Source organism: Lytechinus pictus, chromosome 18, assembly GCF_037042905.1.
Source record: "Lytechinus pictus isolate F3 Inbred chromosome 18, Lp3.0, whole genome shotgun sequence".
NCBI lineage: Eukaryota > Metazoa > Echinodermata > Echinoidea > Temnopleuroida > Toxopneustidae > Lytechinus > Lytechinus pictus.
Window position 1 is genome coordinate 20,956,074 of NC_087262.1, and position 23,208 is coordinate 20,979,281.

The 23,208-nt window shown below is 35.1% G+C and overlaps 1 protein-coding gene across 6 annotated transcripts; it reads right to left on the reverse strand.

Annotated features, from left to right (window-relative positions):
• Positions 1-411: 411 nt before the first annotated feature.
• Positions 412-17,738, reverse strand: LOC129281817 (protein TBATA-like). 6 transcript variants are annotated; one of them, XM_064113616.1, is made up of 10 exons: positions 17,479-17,738; positions 14,571-14,808; positions 11,380-11,628; positions 9,004-9,248; positions 7,014-7,058; positions 6,053-6,134; positions 4,968-5,255; positions 4,441-4,485; positions 3,096-3,279; positions 412-2,564 (listed from the first exon to the last, which is right to left on the reverse strand). In XM_064113616.1, exons 2-9 carry the CDS (start codon positions 14,797-14,799, stop codon positions 3,098-3,100), a joined length of 1,365 nt encoding a protein of 454 aa, XP_063969686.1. In that variant the 5' UTR covers positions 14,800-14,808; positions 17,479-17,738; the 3' UTR covers positions 412-2,564; positions 3,096-3,097. The 6 variants fall into 6 exon arrangements, with proteins under 6 accessions (XP_063969686.1, XP_063969684.1, XP_063969687.1 ...); XM_064113614.1 differs by lacking the exons at positions 4,441-4,485; positions 7,014-7,058; positions 11,380-11,628 and adding an exon at positions 13,566-13,883; XM_064113617.1 differs by lacking the exons at positions 4,441-4,485; positions 7,014-7,058 and having other exon boundaries at positions 17,479-17,675.
• Positions 17,739-23,208: the final 5,470 nt, after the last annotated feature.

Genomic DNA, 23,208 nt, shown 5'->3' on the forward strand with positions numbered 1-23,208 from the left:
ATTTATATTTTTATTTCGAATATTTTGAAAATAGGTGCTCAGCACAGAGAACATGGAAGCAAAAGAAAAAAAAACGATAATAATAGCATTGCAAGAAATATATGTACATTCAGTTAATATATCGAGTACAAAAGACGAGTATAACAATGGACGGAAATATGCTATATATCAGGACATTTCAGACATGCAAACATAAATAGAATTTATTAGTAAGATTAATAACCTTAGAAAGTTGCATAGCACAAATTAGTTTTGCATACTTAATAATTGATCCTACCACAAATACGGCTTCGGACAGTAAGGAGCAATCTCCCATAATGCCCCAGTCATACCAGCATAATTTGGAGATAGTTTCGTTGGTGTGGCTGTAGCGTAGAGGACTGCATGCATGGTTGGTTGTTTTTTTTCTAAAAACTTTTTTCTTGTCCATGATTTGTAGAGCAGGTGCAGATCCAGTTGGATTAGACCCGATACCATTTCAGGGGCCATATTGTTTTTGTAAAATAGTCGGCCTCTCAAAACTATTTTGTGTGATCTGACTGGATTTGTGCCTGTACTACAGAGCAATAATTTTTATCACTCTGCTTATTTATCGCTATTTATGTACCCCTTCATTTTCCTGAGAAATCCTGAAACATTCCCACAGCAGCTCTATTCATTAAAAGAAAGCCCTGTTTGTTAGCTAGCGCACTCTATTGGGATGAATGGGCTTGTGTACAAGAATTGTTGTATCACGATTATTCACGAATGCCCTTCTCTTAACTGCAGAATATTTTATTTGTGGTAGGTTCAAATCACAATATCAAATATGCATGATTATTGTTTCAAATACCAATATCTGTAGTATATTACAACTTCTCTCATTAATAGTGAGTTTGATTATATACAACAAAACATATTTTGCATATACTGCATAGAGTTTATTGTATTTACAAACAAATATTATCAGATAATTTCTTTCTTTATGATAAAGGTGCATAATCCTTGAGCAAGATAAAATGATATTGACATTTTAGAAATTTAAATGATGCTTGTAATTTGGATATGTATTCGTAATTTATCAGTCCTTTATGTCAACCAGTGCTCTTTAGGAATTTTAATTTTAGGGGGTAAAGAATAATTTAAAGTTTTAAGAAATTTTCAATTCGCGTATTGTCTTTTGTATAAAGTCTCTAAATTGACTTAAAATATACAATGTATGGACTATGGAATGTTTATAAAAGATTGGAATGTCCATATTTTTCAGACTTTTGCTCTGATGGTTGACTTTCAACTATAATTATCATGTTGAAAATGAAAATGCCTATTTTTGTAGAGAGAATGAACAAAGTGGCTAAGCATAAGCAGCAGCAAATATATGAAATGAATTGTTTCTTTCTTTTTGAAATCTTTACTGTTTACAGAAATACTGAACGACTGAACAACATCTAGAAAATACCAAAATGATGGAATTGAACTGCAAAAAAAATAAAATCAAATATAACTCTGGGGGTATTTCATGAAGAATCTTGTCAGCGATTTTTCACCTGCAAATTTGCTCTCAGCCAATCAGATGCAAGGATTTCAGTAGCTTATAACAGTTCATGAAATGCTCCCCCCCCCCTATCAAAGCAGCACTGCAAATACGAGAGTGATTGACACATAGAAATGTTGTCTAAAATTGCAATAAATTGACAAAACTTATACAAACCAAACATTATTTTGACACTGAGACAATTTGTTTAAACATGAAATAGAGTTGCATGATCTTTATCTAACTAAATCGACACTATATATTGCATCAAAGAAACATACATGTACTACTTGATTGGTTAAAAAATACACCATGGCCCTGTCTTACAAAGAGTTACAATTGATCCAATCAACTATGGAAAGCCAACAACCCCAACATCTAGAATGCATTTAGATATTCATGGTGTTTTCAAGACACGAGGTTTGCCTGAATCTTTGTCTTGTCAAATCAGTGTGCTCCTCTTTGTTTTCAAAGGAACATTGTGAAAAAGTTTTAGTGCAAAGAATTATGACATTGCTGGCTTTCCATAGCTGAGCTTGATTGGATCAATCACAACTCTTTTTAGGACAGGACCCATATGTAACAATATGAAATATCCCAGTATATGTAATCTAGTTTCATGTCAAATCTGTGGTATGATCTATCCATATATAAAGGTCAATCTTACTTTGACCTTAATTCAGATGGAAATTGAGTCAAGTTAACCAAATGCTTTAAACACATGTCAGCCTCATAGCATTACTATGAAAAGTAATTTTTCAAAGATTTTGTGTTATTTTTTCTCTCTCCTTTCTGACTTTCAACTTGAATTATCTGTGTTTTCAGATGAAAATATTTTGCAAATATATGAAGAAGAAAGAAGATTTATTGCTGATTGTCTAATAAGACTTGTTTTTGCTTTAATTTTACTTCTAAAGATAGTACAGTGTACCTCTGTCATAATGTATTATTTTGTTAATCATGCTGTTGAGATGAAATCAACACAAAAAAACATTTGTACCTTTTTGGGACTTGTGACATTCACACACACAGTAGTGTCTGGAGGCATTACCTATAAATTAACAGATGATAACCATTAAAAGTGGCTTAACCTCGGCAATGCACATCACAATTGTATGAAACATGTATATCTGAAGAAAGTATTTTGTAATGTACAAAAGCGAGGTACTAGGCCTATATTTTGTTCCAAAACAGCTCTCTACCACAACAGTAACGATACTTTGAACTAGAGGTATGGAGTATATGGTACTGTTACTCAAATATACATTTAGTTTGAATCTGTTTAAATGCATACTAAAAGAAATAAAAAAGCACTTCAATGCAGTATCTCTTTGCCAAATATATTTTCCTATGTATAACTTTATATCATATCTCATAATTTAGACTCTCAATATTTTATACAATTTAAAAACTGTAATGTCAGGTCTCATGGGTGAGAATAAACTCTCATAATCTCCAGATTTTGTTTAAGAAATTAGCACGTGGACAAAACAATGTCTTCCGTATGCAGACTATGAGTGGAAGTTGTCTTGTGACTTTGAAAGTGACTTTCAGAAAACAGTTTCTTGACATTGATAATGACCTTCAAACGACGGCATCATCTGGTTTCCAAGAGTCACAATTCTGTTCTTGTCCATTCTCATGTTTGGGAGAAAGGGGCGGGAGCTTGGCTGGGTGCTTTCCATTTTTAGTTGCAGGACGGGGTGAATTGTGCTCGATTTTGAAGACATCTGGTTTGTGACTTCTCTGTCGTAAGGCTGGGTGATCTGGAAGAAGAGATGATAAAGTGTATTTAGTTTGAATTCTTATAAAGTATTTGCTTTAGAAAAATATATGATAAATGCCAAAGCAATTTTATATGAGTTTCTTTCCAGCATTGGTGTATGATTTTTTATTTAGATTATTACAGAGCTGGATGATTTGCAATAAATAATTCGTAAATTTTTCATGAGGTTAAATTTCTCTATAAATTTTCCACCATCCCCTAAATTTCTCAAAAAATCAAGGATGATTCTTCACCCTTAAAACTGAAAGATTAATAAAGGAAACTATACCATTTCAAAGGGCAAAAATCCCCAAACTATTAATCATTTCACAGCCACCCATTTTGGATTTAGTTTGTGATTGTAAACAGATTGTTTAGCACCCCCCCCCCCCTCCCATGTGCTACAAAATATTTTTTAAATGGAAGAGGAGAAAAAACTGAGAAAATCAAATCCTCTCAATAATACATCTGCAAATTAAGTTCAAAACAATGCATAAATCAATGTGTCAATACTCTAGATTCAAAAGGATGTATTTCATGCACATTACACACACTTTTCATGCAGTATGCAGAATTGTATTTAAAATAGTTAAAAATTTTAAAATCAATGAGTGTTTTTATCAGTCTGTTTTGTTTCTTTCTAGCTTTTTTTCAATTTGTTTTCAATTGGTGACTCATTTGGAATTCATTTATTTCTGGTGATGTATTGATATAAGTTATTAAAATGAAATAAATTATAATGATACATTTCAGAGAGTGGCTCACAAAAAAGTATACTTCTATACACCTTTTTTGTGATGGATTTAATGTTTGATATTTTTCAAAGTTATATCTCAAGTTGGTGTAATGAACAAGATTTTGAAAAAATTTTATCAGAAATTCTGATTTTGCAAAAGAGGAAATGAAGAAATCCTTTTGTGTTAAAAGTGATGTAAAATGCAGAAGGTTCAACCCATTTGCTACCAAGGCAATGTCCATGTCCTATATAGTGTCCCCACACAGCATTAACCAAACTCAACCTAATACATCATACAGTGTACTCCAAATCAATACACGCTGTAAACTGCACTAAAAACAAATCAAACTGCTGGTCTTACATGCAGAGGAGAGGAGTGGTGTCCGAATCCACAACAATCACAAATAAACATGACACCAATCTTACCATTCGAATCATTTTTCTTCTTTAAATCCAACTTTGGTAAACTTCCTAAGAATAAAATTTGCAAAGTTAATGTGAAAAGAAGACTATTAAAGTAACGTGTTAATTTATTGCATGAGAAGTAGTGGTAGAGGTCCAAGAGATGTTTCAGCAGCAACAGTGGTAGCAGCTGCAGTGGTGGTGGTAGTAGTGTTGTAGTAATAGTAGAAAATGATGAAGGACAATAAGTGGAGTATGAACAGGAAAAAAAATGAAATAATGAGAGCGGTAAGAAGAAAAGAGCAAGAAGTACTTAAAGGAAAACTATCAGATAGTATCAAGGGAGTTATGTAGATATTAATATTGCATAATAGCTATGATAAAGAAATTATCAAATGATTATTGAGAAAAAGAAAGAATTAATTCATGAGTTAAACATAGATTAATTTACTATAGTGAGAATAAAAAAGTTACAGTGATCGAAATCGAAGTTTGTATGAAGAAACGGAGAAAAGTCTCGATACTTTATAAAACAGATTGTATCAAACTACCTTCAGCGTCAAATATCGTCGTTTCTTGGTTATTCTCGACCTTCTTTGGCGTCTTGAGGCCAGCAGCTGCCTCAGCCACAGCCTGGTAACGAATGTCTCTCCCGGCGAACGGCGGCGGTGAAGGAACGTCGACGTCGCCATAACCGTTTGTGACGTTCATATTTGCCGGTAGGTTGGTTGATGGACGCGGTGCAGGAGCGTCGTTATAAGCTTCGGCGACAGTTCGCTGGAAGTAATCGGCCTCGCTACTAAATGCTGATTTAATCATGTCGAGTACCAGTGCCTTTTCTTTAGGATAAGAGAAAATTTAGAAAAGGAAATATAAACTAGATTATCAGTTAAAATAGCAAGTTTTATTAGAATGTACATTTTAATTGTAACACATAATTTCGTAAATATTAATTGGCAACTGAATTGCAAGATTAAATTAAAATAAAATATCACTAATGGAGGAAACACGTTTGATATCATTTTGAAGATTTTGTTTTTTAAAATCTCGAATGCTATTTTTAAATTCTCATTCCTTATCACGTAGTTTAATTCGACTTTCTGATTTGTTTTATGTTTGTTAATGATACTCGTTAATCATTCTGTATGAAGCCTACCAATGGATGTGATGGGACATGTTTAATCCACTTTCATATCTAAAAAAAGGAGTAATATTCGTGAGAATGTGAGTCGCCAGGCTATTTCGGAAGACGACCCAAAGGTGTATGTGTTTTTATCAATTGCATATAGGGTATAGGAATTTTACGACAAGACTTCATTCCTTTGATAAACCTTCTTTCTTCATTTTCCCTTCCTATTTCCACCCCCTCTTTTACAATGAACTTGAAAAATCATAATTATTTGCGGTCTCGCCCACGCCCTCTCCTGTATACAACCGCGGCGTACTTGTTCATAGAATGCTCTGATTTTTCATGCACCAGTAAATTTATTATCTCTCCATCTTAACCTATATATCGTCGCTTCCCCCTAAAGTCATTCATTCCCCAAATGGAAATGACCGTAAACACTTTAATTGTGTGTTGTATTAAATATTTATTTCATAAGATGAAACTTATCAGGGAAGCAAACGCACTTACCTCTTTCTCCGGCCGATACGAGCCATGATTGCACTGCGTTGAGGGAGTCTGTCTGGAGGATTTGGCAAAGCATTTCAAGGACCTGCATGTCGAATAGATTGAAAACATTAATATAGTCTGCTCAGCGTGCACATAAGCGGCACATAAGCGAAAAAAACAAGCGCTTTGCTCCCCAGGAAGCCGGAGTATGTCCCAACTATGAGTGCGAGTGGGCAAGTTTGAATCATAAATTAAGTTTATTAGTGTGGTCTGCTCAGCTTAAAATATTCATTCAAAATGACGTTTGGTTATTCTACTCCCCATAGGAGAGGAGAATGATCATGCGTTGCGTGCGGTTGAGCATTTTCTTGACCATAATTATAGTTTTTAAGCGCGATGAGTGTTAAAATGTCGTCTTCTAATGCTCCCCTGGGGCCCGTTGCATAAAACTTTTTACCTGAGAAAACTCAGGTTGTTTGTACCGGAGTTTTTGCCCTGTGTTAAAGTCAATGGCAGAAATCAGACTAACCTTAGTTTTCAGTTTTTACCAGAGTTTTCTCTGGTAAAAAGTTTTATGCAACAGGCCCCTGGAGTGGAGAAAGTGCAAGTAGTTCCGTTTTTGGCATTCATCCATATTAATAGTGTCATTACTATAGTATAGACGAATGCATAATGGAACTACTTTTTATATAAAGATCTGATAAAGTACCAAAAATGGGGAAAAATTCATACAGATAAAAAAAATTAATTGTGAAACTACCAGATGAATGAGATAATGCTTTGGATCATGATAATGATGATGATGATGGCATAACCCAAATATCAGGAATGAAAAATATCCGAAGAACCGGGTGCATTATAAACCGTTCACATCCACAACACTTTCAAAAACGTCAACACTTTACACGGCAGCAATGTCAACTATCAAGAAAATGGTCCACCACCACCAAAACTCTTTCACTTTCGACCCAATTTATATTACCTGATGACCCTTCCTAGCTCTTGGAACTCCAATTATTGGTAATTTCTTTCCAGGAATATTACAAAAATACACAAATAAAATTAAATGAAATGCTAGAAGATTGGAGTTTGGGTAGCCTTATCAGAGACCAACACTGTCTTCATCTAGACCATAAACTTTGAATAAGTTTATATGCATTTAAAAAGGATTTCAATAAAAGTGGCATTTTATAGATGCAGTAAATATAAGATATTTTGTATTTGCTAGATTAAAAAACTGTTAAGCTCGCTTCTCAATAATTTAGTCTGTCGTATAATAAGTCTTACTCAACTGACAAAAGAACAGATATCGAGTGCAATACAAAACCAATAATGTTTAACAAAAATATCTGCACAACTCGAAAGTGTGACGAAGGTTGCATGTCAGCATGTATCATGTAATGTCAAAAGAAATATGTAAAAACTGTGTCCCAAGTTTATAATTATAACTGGATTATACAATGTCTTGATCAAATAACGAAAATCCATACATTTACATAGGTCCTCGAGGCAATCAATCATATTGCGGGTCATATTGTCTCGTATTGAACTTAGACCGTGAGTTTCAGTCTAACTTTGCCCCGACTTTTTGCAAACGTCATACGGATATGCTTTTTCAATTATCTTATCATTATCAACTTGAAATGTGCGAAATTAGACACGTTTTAAGGGTCTTAAGTGTCTATTTGCAGTGTCTGGACTTTCAACTTTCGTGAGCTTAACTATTTGTTGATTTATTTCTTTATCATAAATTTGGCATGATTATGAAGTCTCTGAACTGTACTTGTTCAATCGAATTCTAAAGTCACAGACATATCTACAAACCATATTTCCAAAAAAGATCCCCATCTCGTACTATTTTTTTTACTTGCGCAATGCACAAAGTTGCTTATCATTATGATTTTTTTTTCCGAATAGTGTTATAATGTATTATATTCAAAATGTTGCGTTTCACTTCCTCACCCCACCGCTCTCTTCCTTTCTCTCACTCACTCTATCAGCTGTTTGAATAAAAAATTATTGGACTTTTATTTTTCTGTTTTGTCCTTTGCACTTTTCAGGTATAAATGAAATTTGCTAATCGATTATTTTTAATCTCTAATCTCATTGGAAAAGACTGATTACTATTCTTTGATCTCTCAAATCTTGACAGCCCATTCATATAGGATTTGTCTTGAATAAGATCTATTTTGCCTTCAAACTTCCGTGAACTATGTTGCTCATCCTTCGTCATTGAATTCAATTGTTGCTTGTAACAATAAGCTATCGATTGCACGAGTCTACTGCATACATGTACACTTCAAATACATGGATATTATCACGTAAAATAACAATGTGATATATCGATCCGAACTTTGCTCCAAACTCATAGTCTGCCTAGGGCAATGTGCAGAGAATATAACAACGTTAATAAATATATGCGACACAATGTGCTAAGACTTGCAAGAAAACGCCAAGAAGTTTTGCACAAAACTTCAATAATCAAAAGGTACTTTGAACAATGAATGAGGAAAGGGTTACATTTTTTAAGCATTTTTGCTTTGTGATCGATACACGTATTATCAAAAGTGAAAGTGATTCATCGCTTTCAGTTTGTAGAAATGTTTAAGAGGGGAAGACTAGTTTGTACTTTTGCTTGTCAAATCTGTTTAATCAGTATATTAAAAATACTGAAACAAAACTGCGATGTAGGCCTTTTACTGGTTACATATTGATTGAAGATAAAGTGAATCCCATTTTAATCTATACGGGAATTTCGTGAGTCATCTTTGATCCTCTCATTTTCAACCATAAAGTCATTCGATTTCAAAATTCAGCATGCCCTATATATAAATTCCCTGTTTCGGCCTCCCCCTCTTTCCTTTTAACATTCTAGATACAGAAACGGAAAAAAGAACGAATAAACTGATACAATTATGGGGGGGGGGGGTAAAGAAACAGTAGAGGGAATGGAGGAAGATGTGGAAACTCACCAATGATTCATTGCTGCCTTCGGCGGCGATGTGGTACATGAGATCATGTTGCTCATGTTTCTGTCTCGAGGCGCCTCGAGTCATCGCCCGAGAAGGTGGCGGAATTAGCCGACCAGTGTCTGCCGAATAGACCGAAGTCCGCTTCGGCTGTTCGGCTTGGGCCTGCTTGATCTCCTTCGGCAAACCGAAGCCAGCCTGCTCCGTTATATCCCGAAGTTCATCTCTCCATTTGTCGGTGACGGGAACTATAAATTCAATTGCAATAAAATTATTTTTATTTAGTTGAAGATTTTATAACAAATGAACTTGTTATTACCATCAACTACGAAATAAAAACAAATTATTTTATTCAGTTTGTTTTCAATTCTCTTCGTATGTAATTATCTTTAGCTTTAAAAAGGAAATATGTGATGTAATTTTCTTATCATTATCTTATTTCAATAAATATTTCTTTTTATAAACAAAATAGGAATCAACATTAGATTTTTTTATACTGTTTTTAACAATGTCAATGTCTTATTTTTTTGTAAATTCACAATACTCTTCCATTTATATCTAAACTTACTTTCTTGAAGACACGAATACTTTTTGGTAATTGATATTGAATTGAAACATAGAATACTCCATATCAATAAAATCAAAATGAGTTAGTTTCACAGCACACTTTAAATGACACTGCAAAGGAGTAGGCAATAATTAGTGTTTTGAAAATAGGATTTTAAGTGATAAAGAAAATATACAGATCGCTAAAAAATAAAAATATTTGCCATGCATTCGAATAATGTGCGTATAGTTTCTATTATATGCATTACGGATAGAAACAAAAAATGATTAAGCTGTTATAGCGATGACAAGTGTACAGGAAGAAGAAATGTACTAGTGAGCGATCAGAATTATGAAATTATGCACAGAAGATACAGTGGGTAATTTCAAGTTCAGTGTTGACCTTTTGGTGTTGGTGTTAGGTCAATTTTTACACGATTATAACACCAAATATAAAATGAAGATGGTCCCGAAAAGTCACTCACTAGTTGTTGAGATGTCAATAATGTGATATGGATCAGTTTTACAAACTCTGAATAAGTTTTGGAGCTAGGGGAAGCAATCCAAATTTCAACACACCAACACCAAGGCCAACACCCAATGTGTATTATTATGAACGTAATACATAGATGAAAATGTAAAATACACACAAGTGATATAAAATATGCTCTTTTTTTATTTCGCTTCCTGCAACTTATTATTCACGGTAACGTCAAGTAACTATGGCAACACCACTAAACAGCCAATCAGCGCGTGAGTTACTATCATATAAGTTACCGTAAGACATAAGTTTGGGGCAATGAAAAAAAAATCAGCTAGATTCTTGCTAATTCAAAGTGCTCTTTTATATCAGCCCAAACGACAAGCTAAACAAAATTGCAAAGAATAAAAAGGAGAGTTTATATAATAACATGATACGCAAAAAGAAGAATTATATTTTTTTTAATAGGATATTATTAACAACTCAAGACATTTAAAATCTAATTAAGGTGATAAAAACAGAGGATGCTTAAGGAGTAAACCAAACAATAAGAAATAAAAAGCTTAGACGACATTATAGTAAATTTATTGTTAACAATTTACGATTAGCAAAAAGGATTAGTTAAAAGGCAATGAAAGCAATTTTGTGATTCTAAATAATGAAGAAGAAAAGGGTTGATTTACAGAAAAGGCAGATTGGTAAATGACGTAAATAGATAGAGAGCAGAAGTGAGTCTGGAACGTGTATTATTGGTATCATAAATGATTGTGTTTCTGAATTTATTTTCATTGTAACTATATTATATAGGACCCACCAATTCTCGAGAATTTCGACAACCCAAATTAGATCCTTTTGCTTCTAAATTCTAATCACAATGTGCTATTCAAGGGAAATACGAAATATTAAAATGATACTGTATGTGCTTCAGTGGAGGTCTCTGGAATTGGGTTATTGTAGATATCTTATTTGTACAACGTTGGTCATTGTTCTTGAATTTTCGTTTTCTTCTACATGTATAAAATTATGTTTTGTGTGCACTATTACTAACGAGCAAGTGGTTGGCTATTTCACATTTAGATTTGGGCAATTCCCTGTTCAAACTTTATGACAAAAATACTATTCAACGAATATTGTTAACAATTAAAACTAACATTATGTGCATTGTGTGAACACAACATAGCAAATGTGACGGAACAGCAATCTGAAAGAAATAAAAGGCGTGGAGGAGCAGGTCGTGGGGTGGGGCATGTCAAGCAGGGGGTGTGGTGTCCGTTTAGGGGGCGTGTCAGACAGATGCACTGCAATCGTGAGATTCACAAAACACAGATAAAATCCTCGAAATGGGAACATACTGAGGCCGAACATTGGGGCGTGGGTCTTCACTCTGAACCCCTGAGGGAACATGCTGAGTCCGGTTAGGGTGTTGATCGGGTATTGGGAGGCGTTGATGGTGGGGTTGAGATTGTACACCTCCTTGGCAGGCTTGGGGATGCGGAATGTGTACATTCCTCTCGCCTCCGCCGTCGCCGGTCGACGACGTAACCGTGGGTTGGTGAAGTATCCCTCGTCGTGCACGGCGCAGATCGGGACATCGAGAAGCCCTGTGATTGCGATGTCAAAAAATTCATGAGTATTATGCATTAGTGTCTAATGTGGTACTGATTTTATCCACCTAAGATATAGAGGTAAGATGTGTAATTAAGATGGGATGGGGGAGGACGCTTGCGAACGGCATTAAATGGCTTGTGAGAATGATATCGGTCATTGTGGAGTTGGTCAGAGTCAGACAAATTCTCTCGCTCATTGACTTCGTGACTGACGTCGACGAAGATGTATGCGTCTAAATGGTTGAAATGGACTGTGCTCGGGACAACAAAACCAAAGGAGTAATGGTTGACGAAATAGGGATCATCGGAGTTGTCGAAATAGCATTAGCCGCGGTTGGGTAATATTTTGAGTAAGCACTAAAGGTATGCTTATATTCCCGACGAAGCACGCATTAGGTATTGACGAAGTTCTCATAGTAATGTTGATGATTGTTTATTTAGACACTGATTATGAGGGTACGATGATGAGGTATATAGTGTGCATCGGAGTTGTATAAATTCCTCGCGTGGAGGGTGACGAAAAATGTCGACGAAAATTAAGTCAGTGTTGACGAGAACTGTCGGTATACGTCACTGTTTCCGAAGTTGTATATATCATGTTTATCATTTATAAATGGAAATTCTCTAAGATCGGCGGAAGAATTGGTATACATCAGTATTGTCCAAATTTTATGTGCATAGTGGGAAAAGTAAGTCTACATGTATGAATTCGAGATTTCTAATTGAGACGTCACTAATACAATGATATGAGTTGGGAAACTTTTAACGAAGTTTCAAGAGTCAAATATGCCAAATAGGAGTAGATCGAGTCAAGACTACCAAAAAGGACGTGATGGTGGAAAGGTCGTGATTGATGAAAAGGTCGTCTTATAAAACTTGCATCTGCAAAACCAAGATATAGAGTTCCAGGTGTCAACAATGACGCATGCCGTTCTAGCTCTATCAAATCAGAGCACAAAGAGGCCCATAAGACACAGAGAAATGTGGTTACATGATATAAGATCTCGTCGCTGTTGACTGGAAAGTGTGCATTTTATTTCTGAAATCATCGATCTGTTTACATTCTCAAGACATTTAAAGGGATGTGTCCTTCGAAAATTGACAGCAGTGACCACACTGACGGGCAGTGGTCAAGACGATCGCGACGATGGCCATCCAATGGACTGGACAGTGTTTCTCAGTGTTGTTAGATGGTATTATGGCCAGGACTTTGAGGGGAAAGTGCTCTTGACTTCCGGTTGTCGTCAGTTAGTTCTGGAGGAATTCAAGAGGTGGACACTATTGCGTCGACATTTCGCCCATTTTTCATTTTGAATAATTGCAACACTTTTTAAAACAAGTAGTAGTACCATCTCTTCTTAAAATGATCCTTTCCTCATATTTGACTGCGTATAAGAGTCCAGTACTAACCCTTTCCCTGCGTACTAATGAATTTATGATTATGGTGATGGGAGTGGGTATATTATGAGTAAGAAAATATGTTGGTCGTCTTTCAAGTTTTTGTAAGAGTGGTGATATTTTATGGTTTCCTCTAACTCTGGCTTTCGTCTGCCTTTCCCGTGACCTTATGGAACCTAAAACATGGATCTTCAAAGAATCGAAAGCGGAAAGGGGGATGGGGGTGGAAGGCAGCACGATGTCTGTTACTTTCATGCAAAGAACATTGGTTAATGTTGGATGAAAAAACAGCATGCAACATCGGGTCAACCAATACTCTTAAGTGGGAATGATCACTGCATCTGCAAAATGAAAAGATGGACCAGAACAGGATGAAGAGAAAATGGATAGAACGTTATTAAATATTAGTAATGATGCATGCGATGGGCAATTGGAGTAATGAGTTAGGTAGCATATCCACAACCATCCATATACGAACTACCAAGAGACAAAAACATATTATTCTGGCCAAATTTGCACAGTTCTAGACTTACTCAGCCCAAACTTCGGATCAGCCCTCTCCCGATACGACATTGGATAGCGCCCATATATGGCATCCGCTTCAAGGGAATTGATCTTATGGTTTTGGAGAGCCGGGTTGATGTGATTGGGGTGGTAGTTGATCGCGTGGACGGGAAGACGCCCAAGAGGGGCCGGGCGGGCCACGGGGGCCGACTGCGGTGGCGCCTTCGTCAACGGCCACGATTTCCTCGTCAAGTTTATGTCGTCCATGGTTGCCGGTCGTCGATTGAGACGGGAATTCGCGATATACCCGTCGTCGTGGACAGAACATATGGGGAAGTCTAGCAAGCCTAGATTTAAAGGATGTTTTGTAATGCAAAGCGGAATGATTTGTCAAATTTGTATAATCAATTCACATTCTCGCAACTCTAAAAAAAATTGGTAATGGTTACTTAAAGACGATCATAAAATTTGGAAAGATAGAAAACTCTTATTGCAAACAAAGTTTTATACAATACATACTTATTAACTACCGAGGACAAAAATACAATGTCAATTATAATAATCTCGGCCTACAAATGATAATGTGACCTTTATTGTGATTGACAGATAAGTGGGAATATTTGTTTATGGAATAAACAGAACCGTTGATGGATAAGGGCGAAAACATCGACACATGAACAAGTATATTTCAATTGGCCCATTTTAAGGTAGTCAAACAAGGGGCCGAATTGATACATTTCTTTCACCTTTTAAAACTATTATTTGTATTATGTCAATCAAATATTTCATAACAATCATAATTTCTTTGCCAAGTATTAACCAATTTACTTTGACAAAGATAACATTGTGAAATGTCAAGATATTGTTTAAAATTCAATAATTTGTTTCATTATAATAAACATAACTACCAACATTCGTCGAATTTAAATCGCTGTGAAACGTCCGTATAAAGCGTCCTACTTTGTGTTATAATAATTATCATTATTACTATGTTAACAATATCATCATATAAACAACATCGTGTTCCAACATACCTTTTATATGCCTAACTCTCTTCGACTGTGGATTGTGACGGGCGAAAAACGAGCTCTGGCTGAGCTGGCCGAAGCGAGAAGTCCCCTGGGTGTGAGGTCGACGTCCGGCGAAGTCGAGTTTGGTGATCGCATGGTGGGCCGATCGGGCATTGTTCTCGGTGACGTGTCCCATTGTATCGCGGACGATCAGGGAGTCGCCCTTGGAGGGTCGGAACACTGGTATGCTCATTGGAAATATCTGGAGATTAAATAGGATTAAGATGAAGTTATAGGTCTATTCTTGTTTAGATGCATGATGGGGGATAGGGTCGTGGGTGATCTTTGGCTTTAGCTGTTGACACCCCCCCCCCGAAAAGGTGAAATAAGAAGAAAACCAAAATGTGATCGTTTCCTCCATGTTAGGTATTCATAAAAGATATTCCATACATAAAACGATAGGTCAGGGTAGAGATGTGTTCGGTGGAGGCCCTATGTATGTACCTCTAGGCATCTGGATCGAGGATAAGTAACAGGTAACATACACAAAATAATTGAAAACGACTGTATAGGTGCAACTTAAATTAGTGTAGGCTTAAGTATCTTTTCAAAATATTTTAATCGAATTATTATGACAAAAGTGCAGATCAACATTGACTATAAAGATTTGTCAAAGGTTGCCCAGCAAAAAATTTGAATGTTTGTCTGAAATTTCTCGTAAAAATTCTTTTTGAAATTAATTTGGGAGGCGGGGGGTAAACAGCTTTTGTCAATCATTAAATCCAACACACACACGCGCGCGCCCAATATTAAAGATATAATTTCAATTTAAAATTGGGAAATAAACAGAACCCTGTGATACAGCAATTATGAGTCTGTGTTATAGACACAATGGATTTGATCTTATCTCAGAGCAAATAAAACAAATTGTGCTCAGTCACATTTCTTTATTTGCTCTCGAATCCTTAATGTGAAATATATTTGCTCTTAATGTCATAATCTAGCTTTGCATATACATTTGTTATTGTGTGTCTCGATTGATTCCTCTAATACCACGTAACAATTTGATATTTGGTGTTTGGTGGGCATGTTATGCCCCATTCTCACCAACGCAAACAATTTCAAAGCGATCTAACTATTACGTTATTTCAAATGGCATGTCATCTGTCGGTTTGGATTGATTTTCATTGGTGTGAATGAAGCAGATATTATAATTCAAACCTATCGAGACTTATCAACTGGCTTAAAATCCGATTTGAATGATTTTTAAGAACGTTCAGGACAAACGAATAAATCCGATTACTTCAGTCAAAGAAAATACTAGAAGATAATCTGATTGGTGAGATCAATATTTGAAATCGAGAGCGTGATTATAAAGAATGATTATTAATGAAGTGTGTCGAATTTCTCTTTATGATAATATAACATTATGCCTTCAATAACTTCAACTAAAATGTTTTGTTGTCGTTTGTTCATTTGTTCTTGTCAAGATTTGATATATACAAAACTTATTTTAATGATTTGTAAGTCTTTCTATAGGATGTCACGTATCAGCGATTCAGAATCTAAAGATAGTGAATTTTTTAAGGAACTTTTTTTCATTCGCACGCAGGCTGTTTCATTTTAATTCGCAAGATTTCATTAAACCTTATTTTTCCTATGCATATTTCTATCTTTTCAATGAAATAAGTGAAATTTCAAAGTAAAGGAAATGTTGGAAATAGAATTAACACTTTATAAATATATATGTTTTATACTTTTTTTACTTCTGTATTTTTATGTTACACACTTCAATAGTGTGATTTTGGTCTCAAATGGTCCCATGATCGAACAAAACAAAAGAAACAGACACACCTTTTTGTTACTAATGTATTTTTAATATATTTTGAGGAGAATGGCATCGAAATGTATGATCTCCTTCTTAGCATGATTTGCAGGTGATTATATTGTCGGTGACAGAATTGCTTGAATCAAAGTGAGAGGTCACGGCATGCATGTGAAGTATTTGAACAGTCCTGCAGTATGAATTTATTATCTTTCCGTTGTGTGTAATATCGAACTCACCAGTGTGATTTATTACAATGAATTGTATCTATATTATTCCAATAATTCGTTTTATAGATGTCTCTGCATATCCTTAATCATACACTGTGCAGCCATTTCCCAAGATACACAAAAAATGTAAGCGGTTGATCTAAAAACAATTTGTCTAGGTCATCAAAATAAAGTGCTTTGATTTACATTTAGTTGAAAGGAGTAAGACTTTAATTATGAAAATAATACTGTGGTATAAATATACAGTTACACTGTACCTCCATATTAAACTAAATAAAACCCTTCTTTAAAAAAATAATGAGTTAAATATGGTTCACTAGCGAATTACGAAATATGCTTGCCTATATAACAGTAAGCCATTTCTATCTAATAATAAAAATTATTATTAAAAAACAAAAAACAAAAACAAACAAAGAAAGGAGAGGAACGATTATAAAGGACACGTCAAAGAAAAGAAAGAAAATAATAGTTGACCAAACGAGTTGGCGGTAATAGTCAAATATGACTGGTCGCCATTAATTTCCAACAAACAACATCCCTGAAGTCATTAAATGATTATGAAACAAAATATTTTTTGCTCACACCTCTAATATGCCATTACTCCTATATTGAAATATATCATCACAAAACAAAAATCAACATCTCGCCTAGACAGACGGTCTTTTTTTAAGAAGAAAAACGCGTGTTTTACCAGACATTATTGTAAAAAAAGAGTAATTATGATAAAATTATCTTGAACTACCATAAAATCGTAATGTGATTCATTTATGCCAACGCGAATATGGCTTATCTGTTTATATAGTATGTCATAAAAGTAAATATTATCGAAAAAAGGCATAATACTTAGTCTTCAGAGTAAGGAAATATTCGAACTTACCTTCTTTTTGCTATCTTACTCCAGAATATATATCTTTGGTTGAATTCAAAATCACCACTCCAGCCTGAAAGTGGACATATGGAATAGAAACATATACTACCAACTGCACTTCTGTTTCTGGGACTCCCTTTTACTGAAAGCACGAACGAGTCAACATCGCAACATGCAGAAAATCCTCGAGTACATGCTTACAACACAACACAGCCTTCAATTACTACGGCAGGTACCGACAGCCCGTTGCTAGGGGACGCCTTTTCTGCAGCGCGGGCACTGGGGGGTCATTCCTAAATAGATCAATGCACGGGTTTTGTATATGACAACCGGGCGAAGCGGGCGAGCGCGACACCACAATAGGACTGTCGTCTGCTTGTGAATGGGAGAGGGGAAGAGTGGTGAATAGCAAGACATGGGCCGTATTGAATAGTTAGGATGGCAAACAGAGAAGAGACAGAGCACTTAAAAGTTTGTTTTCCAAAGTGCTTATGAGGAAGCCGAGTGTTTTGAGTTTGGTTATTTTGAGTCGACATGGGTTTTTGCTGGTTGTCGTGAGGATTAGAAAGTTTTGTGTACAGTAACGACGAAGCAGGAACGGGCTAAAGATAATTTTTCTCCTCTCTGTTATCCCAATGGGCTGAGGCCCCTCCCCAAAAGATCATAAATTTTATGCAAATCAAAACGATTTTTGTTTGATTCATTCAACTTGATGCAGTTACTCTTCCCATAACTGACGCCATAGCAACGTAAAAATAGAATAGTATTGTTTATTGGTCTCTCATTAATTCTACTCCATTGTAAAAGCAAAATAGTTCCATAAAGTTTCAGAAAAAAATCAACATGTTTGGGGATTAAACATATCAGGTTGATAGTGTATATTTATAAATTCAGCTCCTTAGCTCCCACAAAAATCACGTTCATTCCCTCGCTCGCTGAGCTCGCACGTACTGGGCCCGGATACTGAGAAGAAGAATGAGTAACAAAGACAAACGGACGCAGTGACCGTAATATGACCAGCAATCATTTGTTGTTGTTGTTTGGTTTTTAACGGCACTCTCACTAAAAAAAATAGAATATATGCGCCAATCAAAATTATTCTATCTTATAAAAAAATGATTTTATTATTTTTAGTAGATATAAGGCCTTATATTTTAAGATTAAGATGTAGACCCTTCGTATATTTTCATGATAAATCATCACTTCTACTGTTAGTATACCAAAATTACAATCTCTTTCATCGCACACAATTATATAAACGGTAGCATAAACAGAATGTATAAAACGATCAAAGTGGGCAATGTCATTGGAGAGACCAAAATATGGGCGAACTTCCCCAGGGCGTTCTCTCGCTTCGTTGTCTCGTATCATCAGGTTTGTTTCTGATATCAGGTTTGTTTTTGGATATATGTGGTTGGTTGGGCTATACACCCCTTCCTCTCCCGTTGATCGATCGTTTTTTTTTTCGTACGTTCTAAACCTTCAGAAGCCCCGATCCCCTCCCTTCCTCTTAGCAAGGGGCGTCGTTAAAGGGATGTGGGGTGTGGCAAACCTCCCCTCCCCTCAATGTTGTTTTTGTCGGCAAATTAGTTAGCATAAAAGGGAAAGAGAAAAGAAAAAGTAAAGAGAGAGGAATAAAGAAAAGAAAGCCATGAAGAAAATAGAAAGCACGAAATAGAATTCTAATTAAATTTTCTTGATGTGGAACTAAAATTTTGATCTCAGCAACATATTATTATTTCTTTCAAAGGAAGAAATACAGTGAACTCACAACTAATGCATGAACGTGCAGAACAAAAAATTAACGGAAAGAAAAGTAACGAATGAGAAATTGAAAAAAAAATCCATAATGGCGTGCTTATACATTTTTTTTCTTTACTTGCTGTATATTTCGTTATTTTCCACAAAATATGACAATTTTATAATTTCATGCATCCACCACTAATTCAATATGTGCATGGAAAAAAATGCCGACTCCGTCCATACATAATTATGTTCGCACGAGGGCGCACTTAAACATAACACAGCATACAACATGACATCGCAAACGTTTTTTTATGTGCTACATGTACACAGTGGCGGCACCAGGATTTTTAAATATGGGGGAAAGTAGGGGCAAAAGAATATTTTTTTTTTTTTGGGGGGGGGAGCAAAGGAGGGCACGATTTTTTTTGCCTAGTTCACAAAATCAAGCGCGAAGCGCGAGCTGAATGTTTTAATATAGGCCCTACCAACTTGAAAAGGGACCTGCTATGACTGTTTACAGTGACTCGGAAGATATCTCACCAAATAAATAATGCCGGCGTGAAGCGTGGTTTTGAAAACTTTTAATACCCTGATATTTTAACTGGAAGTACTTTTGTAACCATGAATATGATGGGTATCTAACTAAACAACTGATGTGAAAACGTATCACGAGCTTAATATTTTGATAATCAGCATTTTCTATAATTATTAACAGTGGCGTAGACAGGTTCGTACACCTGGGGGGGATGACTGGGCTGCCAACGCTAGCGAGGGAGCGAAGCGACCGAGCGGGGGGAGGGTGTGGGAGGGGGGATGTGCCCCCTCCCACGGTAGGGAGCTTTTGCAATTTTGAACTTGAAATCGTGCAATCTGATGCATACTTAATGAGGTAAAATAACACACACAAGCGCGCACGCACACACACACACACACACCCACACACACACACACACACCCTCACACACACTTTTTTTTTTTTTTTTTTCAATATGTTTTTATTAAGGATTTCATTCAAATGAATTACATAAACTGCAGATGAATACAAAACAAAATACAAATCTTCATTTCATATCAACAAGGATATGCAAAAAAGTACATATATATTTACCAAGAACTGAAGCAAATAAGGACGGAATGAAACTCCTTAAAATTATACTTTTATATCTGAAAAAAAAAATAACTCAACTGAGTCCCCAACCCTCTATGTATTTCAATAATAATTAATGTTAAATGGCTATATAAATGATTTGCAGGAAAACAGAAATCAACCTAAATGTATTATCATTGCATCCCATTTTAAATCAAGCTTCAACATAACTTTACATAATTATACACACATACACACCCACCTTAACACCCATACACACATGCACATACCACGCATACGTAAACAAACATAATATATACAAATCTGCATAATGAACGTTTAACATTTTGGCGCAATAGGATACAGAAAGAAAAAAAAAAACCTGCAAATCATATTGATACAAGAGAAGGGGAAATTGAAAAGAACTAGTAAAAAGAAAAAAAAAACATCAACATACACACCAGGATTCACACTCGCACCTCACTAGACACATCCCACCTGTTCACATTCAAATCCCTTTTCACCTTCAGTTCATCCCATTTCTGCAAATGTAAACTTAACTTGCCTGACTTCGTTGCCAGGCGTCTTTCTTCTTCTATACAACCCGTTATATATTTGTGTATTTTAATAAATGACGGTACCCGGCCTTCAGCTCTGGAATTAAAAATTGCATATTTAATAAAAAGAATAACAGAATTGACACATTTAATTCTACAAGAATTTCCAGGTAACCCTAAGAATATTTCCCTCCAATTCAAAGTTCTTAATTCAGCTAAACAAAAATGATCAATACAAAATTGCCAAAGAGGTTTAACTTTTATGCAATCCATGAGTATATGAAAGTACGATTCAGTTTTTGTACAACCAAACGAACAATAATTATCTCCCACGAAACCAAATCTCATCAAATGCTCTTTTGTATATATTGCTCCATGTAAAAGCATAAACTGAAATTCCCTTTGTTTTCTTATAAGAGTTGTACTCCTGATATATTCAAATAATTTACAAATTTCTACATCAGTAAAATCAAAATCACTGTGACCATCCTTAAGTGTTAACTTGTATAGCTCTTGTAGCTTAGTTATAAACAAGTTATAAATTGTTTTTGATTTAATTACTTCAAAAGCTGTTTCCTGTTTTCCAATATTCATACTTATCCCAAAGTCTACCAAATCAATTTTTTTAAACTTTATTAAACTATTAAAATTTTTCCAGCTTGCTGGTATAACGTGCACAATATCTATTATTTGGAGAAGTTGATTTGCGGTAATACCGAGATTTTGAAAAAAAGTCACAGGCTTCAAGTGGCCATTATCAAAGATTTGATCAACGCTAAATATTCCTTTATTAAAAAGATCATTGTCAAAAATTGTTTTACCTTTTATACAAATATGTTGATTATTGAATATAATAGGGTTAACCTCCTCTTCAGAATAACGAAATCTCCTTAAGTCTTGCCAAGCCTTCATCATTTCTGAATAAAATGGGGGCATTTTTATATTTAATTTTGAAGTGTCAAAGTCACATAGAAACAGAAATCTCCCCCCAACTGATCGAAAACAAAAATCAAAATACAATTTCCATCCTGCATCTCGTTCTCCGTAAATTAATCGCTTAAGCCACATTAAACGTTGAGACTTTACAAACAACTTAAAATTCATCATTTTTAAACCCCCTTGTGAGTAATCCTGGTACATTATAATTCTCTTTATCCGATCTTTTCCGGACCATAAAAATTCAAATGTGATCTTTTCAACCTCAGCATACAACCACTGAGGAACCACTATTAGTGACGAAACAAAGTTTAGCCTTGACAATGCATATGTTTTTAACAAGTGAATTTTCCCCATAAGTGTGAGATCCCTTTGTTTCCACCATCCCAACAGTCTTTTTATTTTACTAAGTATTTCTTTGTAATTCATGTCTTCTTTTATTATAACATTAAGAGAAAAGTAAACACCTAAAATTTTAATATGCTGAACAAAATTCCCAAACAACTGTGTCTGAGGTCTGTCATTATCCCGACCCATCCACAAAATATTAGTTTTTCCTTTGTTTATTTTTAGACCACTAATTTTCTCGAATTCTTCAAAAAGGTATTGAAGACGATCTAAAGAGTGTGTATTTTTAACAAACAATGATATATCATCAGCATACAAAATTTGCTTTATTTCATGGTTCTGAAATTGAATTCCTTCAACCTGTCTGTCTTTCCTTATTGCCAGAGCAAGTATTTCAATACAGAGCAGAAACAAATATGGGGAGAGGGGATCCCCCTGTCTTACCCCTCGCTTTATATTAAAATAACCGGAAGAAAACCCCCCATTCATAACACTACTAGTAATATCCGAGTATAAAACACGGACCCACGAACAGAATGAGTGCCCAAATCCAAATAGTTTAAGGATCTTAAAAAGAAAATCATGTGAAACAGAATCAAAGGCCTTTTCAAAATCAACAGTGATTAAATATCCAATATTTTTGAAATTAGATTGATATAACATATCATCTATTAATCTTACACCATCCCCAATGTTTCTATCTTTTACATAGCCAACTTGATCATTGTGAATTATCTCATTTAGTATACCTTTTAATCTTTTTGCTAAAACCTTTGACAATATTTTGTAATCCACATTTAAAAGTGTAATTGGTCTAAAATTTTGGACATATAATGGATCTTTATCTTTTTTTTCCAATAACGTTATCACACCTTGCTTTTGTGAGGTTGTCAGTTTTCCCCTTTCATATGTTTCATTTAAAACATCTACCAAAAGTCCCCCTAATAAATTCCAAAAAGTATAATAAAACTCTACCGTAAAACCATCGTTACCAGGGGATTTATTATATTTCATTTCTTTTAAAACATTTAAACATTCATGAATACTTATTCTACCTTCACATAT

What these genes read in the sequence shown, in the direction of transcription:
- LOC129281817 (XM_054917736.2), bottom strand. Translation starts at nt 14,799, where the DNA reads ATGAGCATACCAGTGTTCCGACCCTCCAAGGGCGACTCCCTGATCGTC. An exon ending in GAGAGTTAGGCATATAAAAG is followed by an intron (nt 13,884 to 14,570) that starts GTATGTTGGAAC and finishes CTTTAAATCTAG; the next exon opens with GCTTGCTAGACTTCCCCATA. An exon ending in TGATCCGAAGTTTGGGCTGA is followed by an intron (nt 9,249 to 13,565) that starts GTAAGTCTAGAA and finishes TTGAATTTATAG; the next exon opens with TTCCCGTCACCGACAAATGG.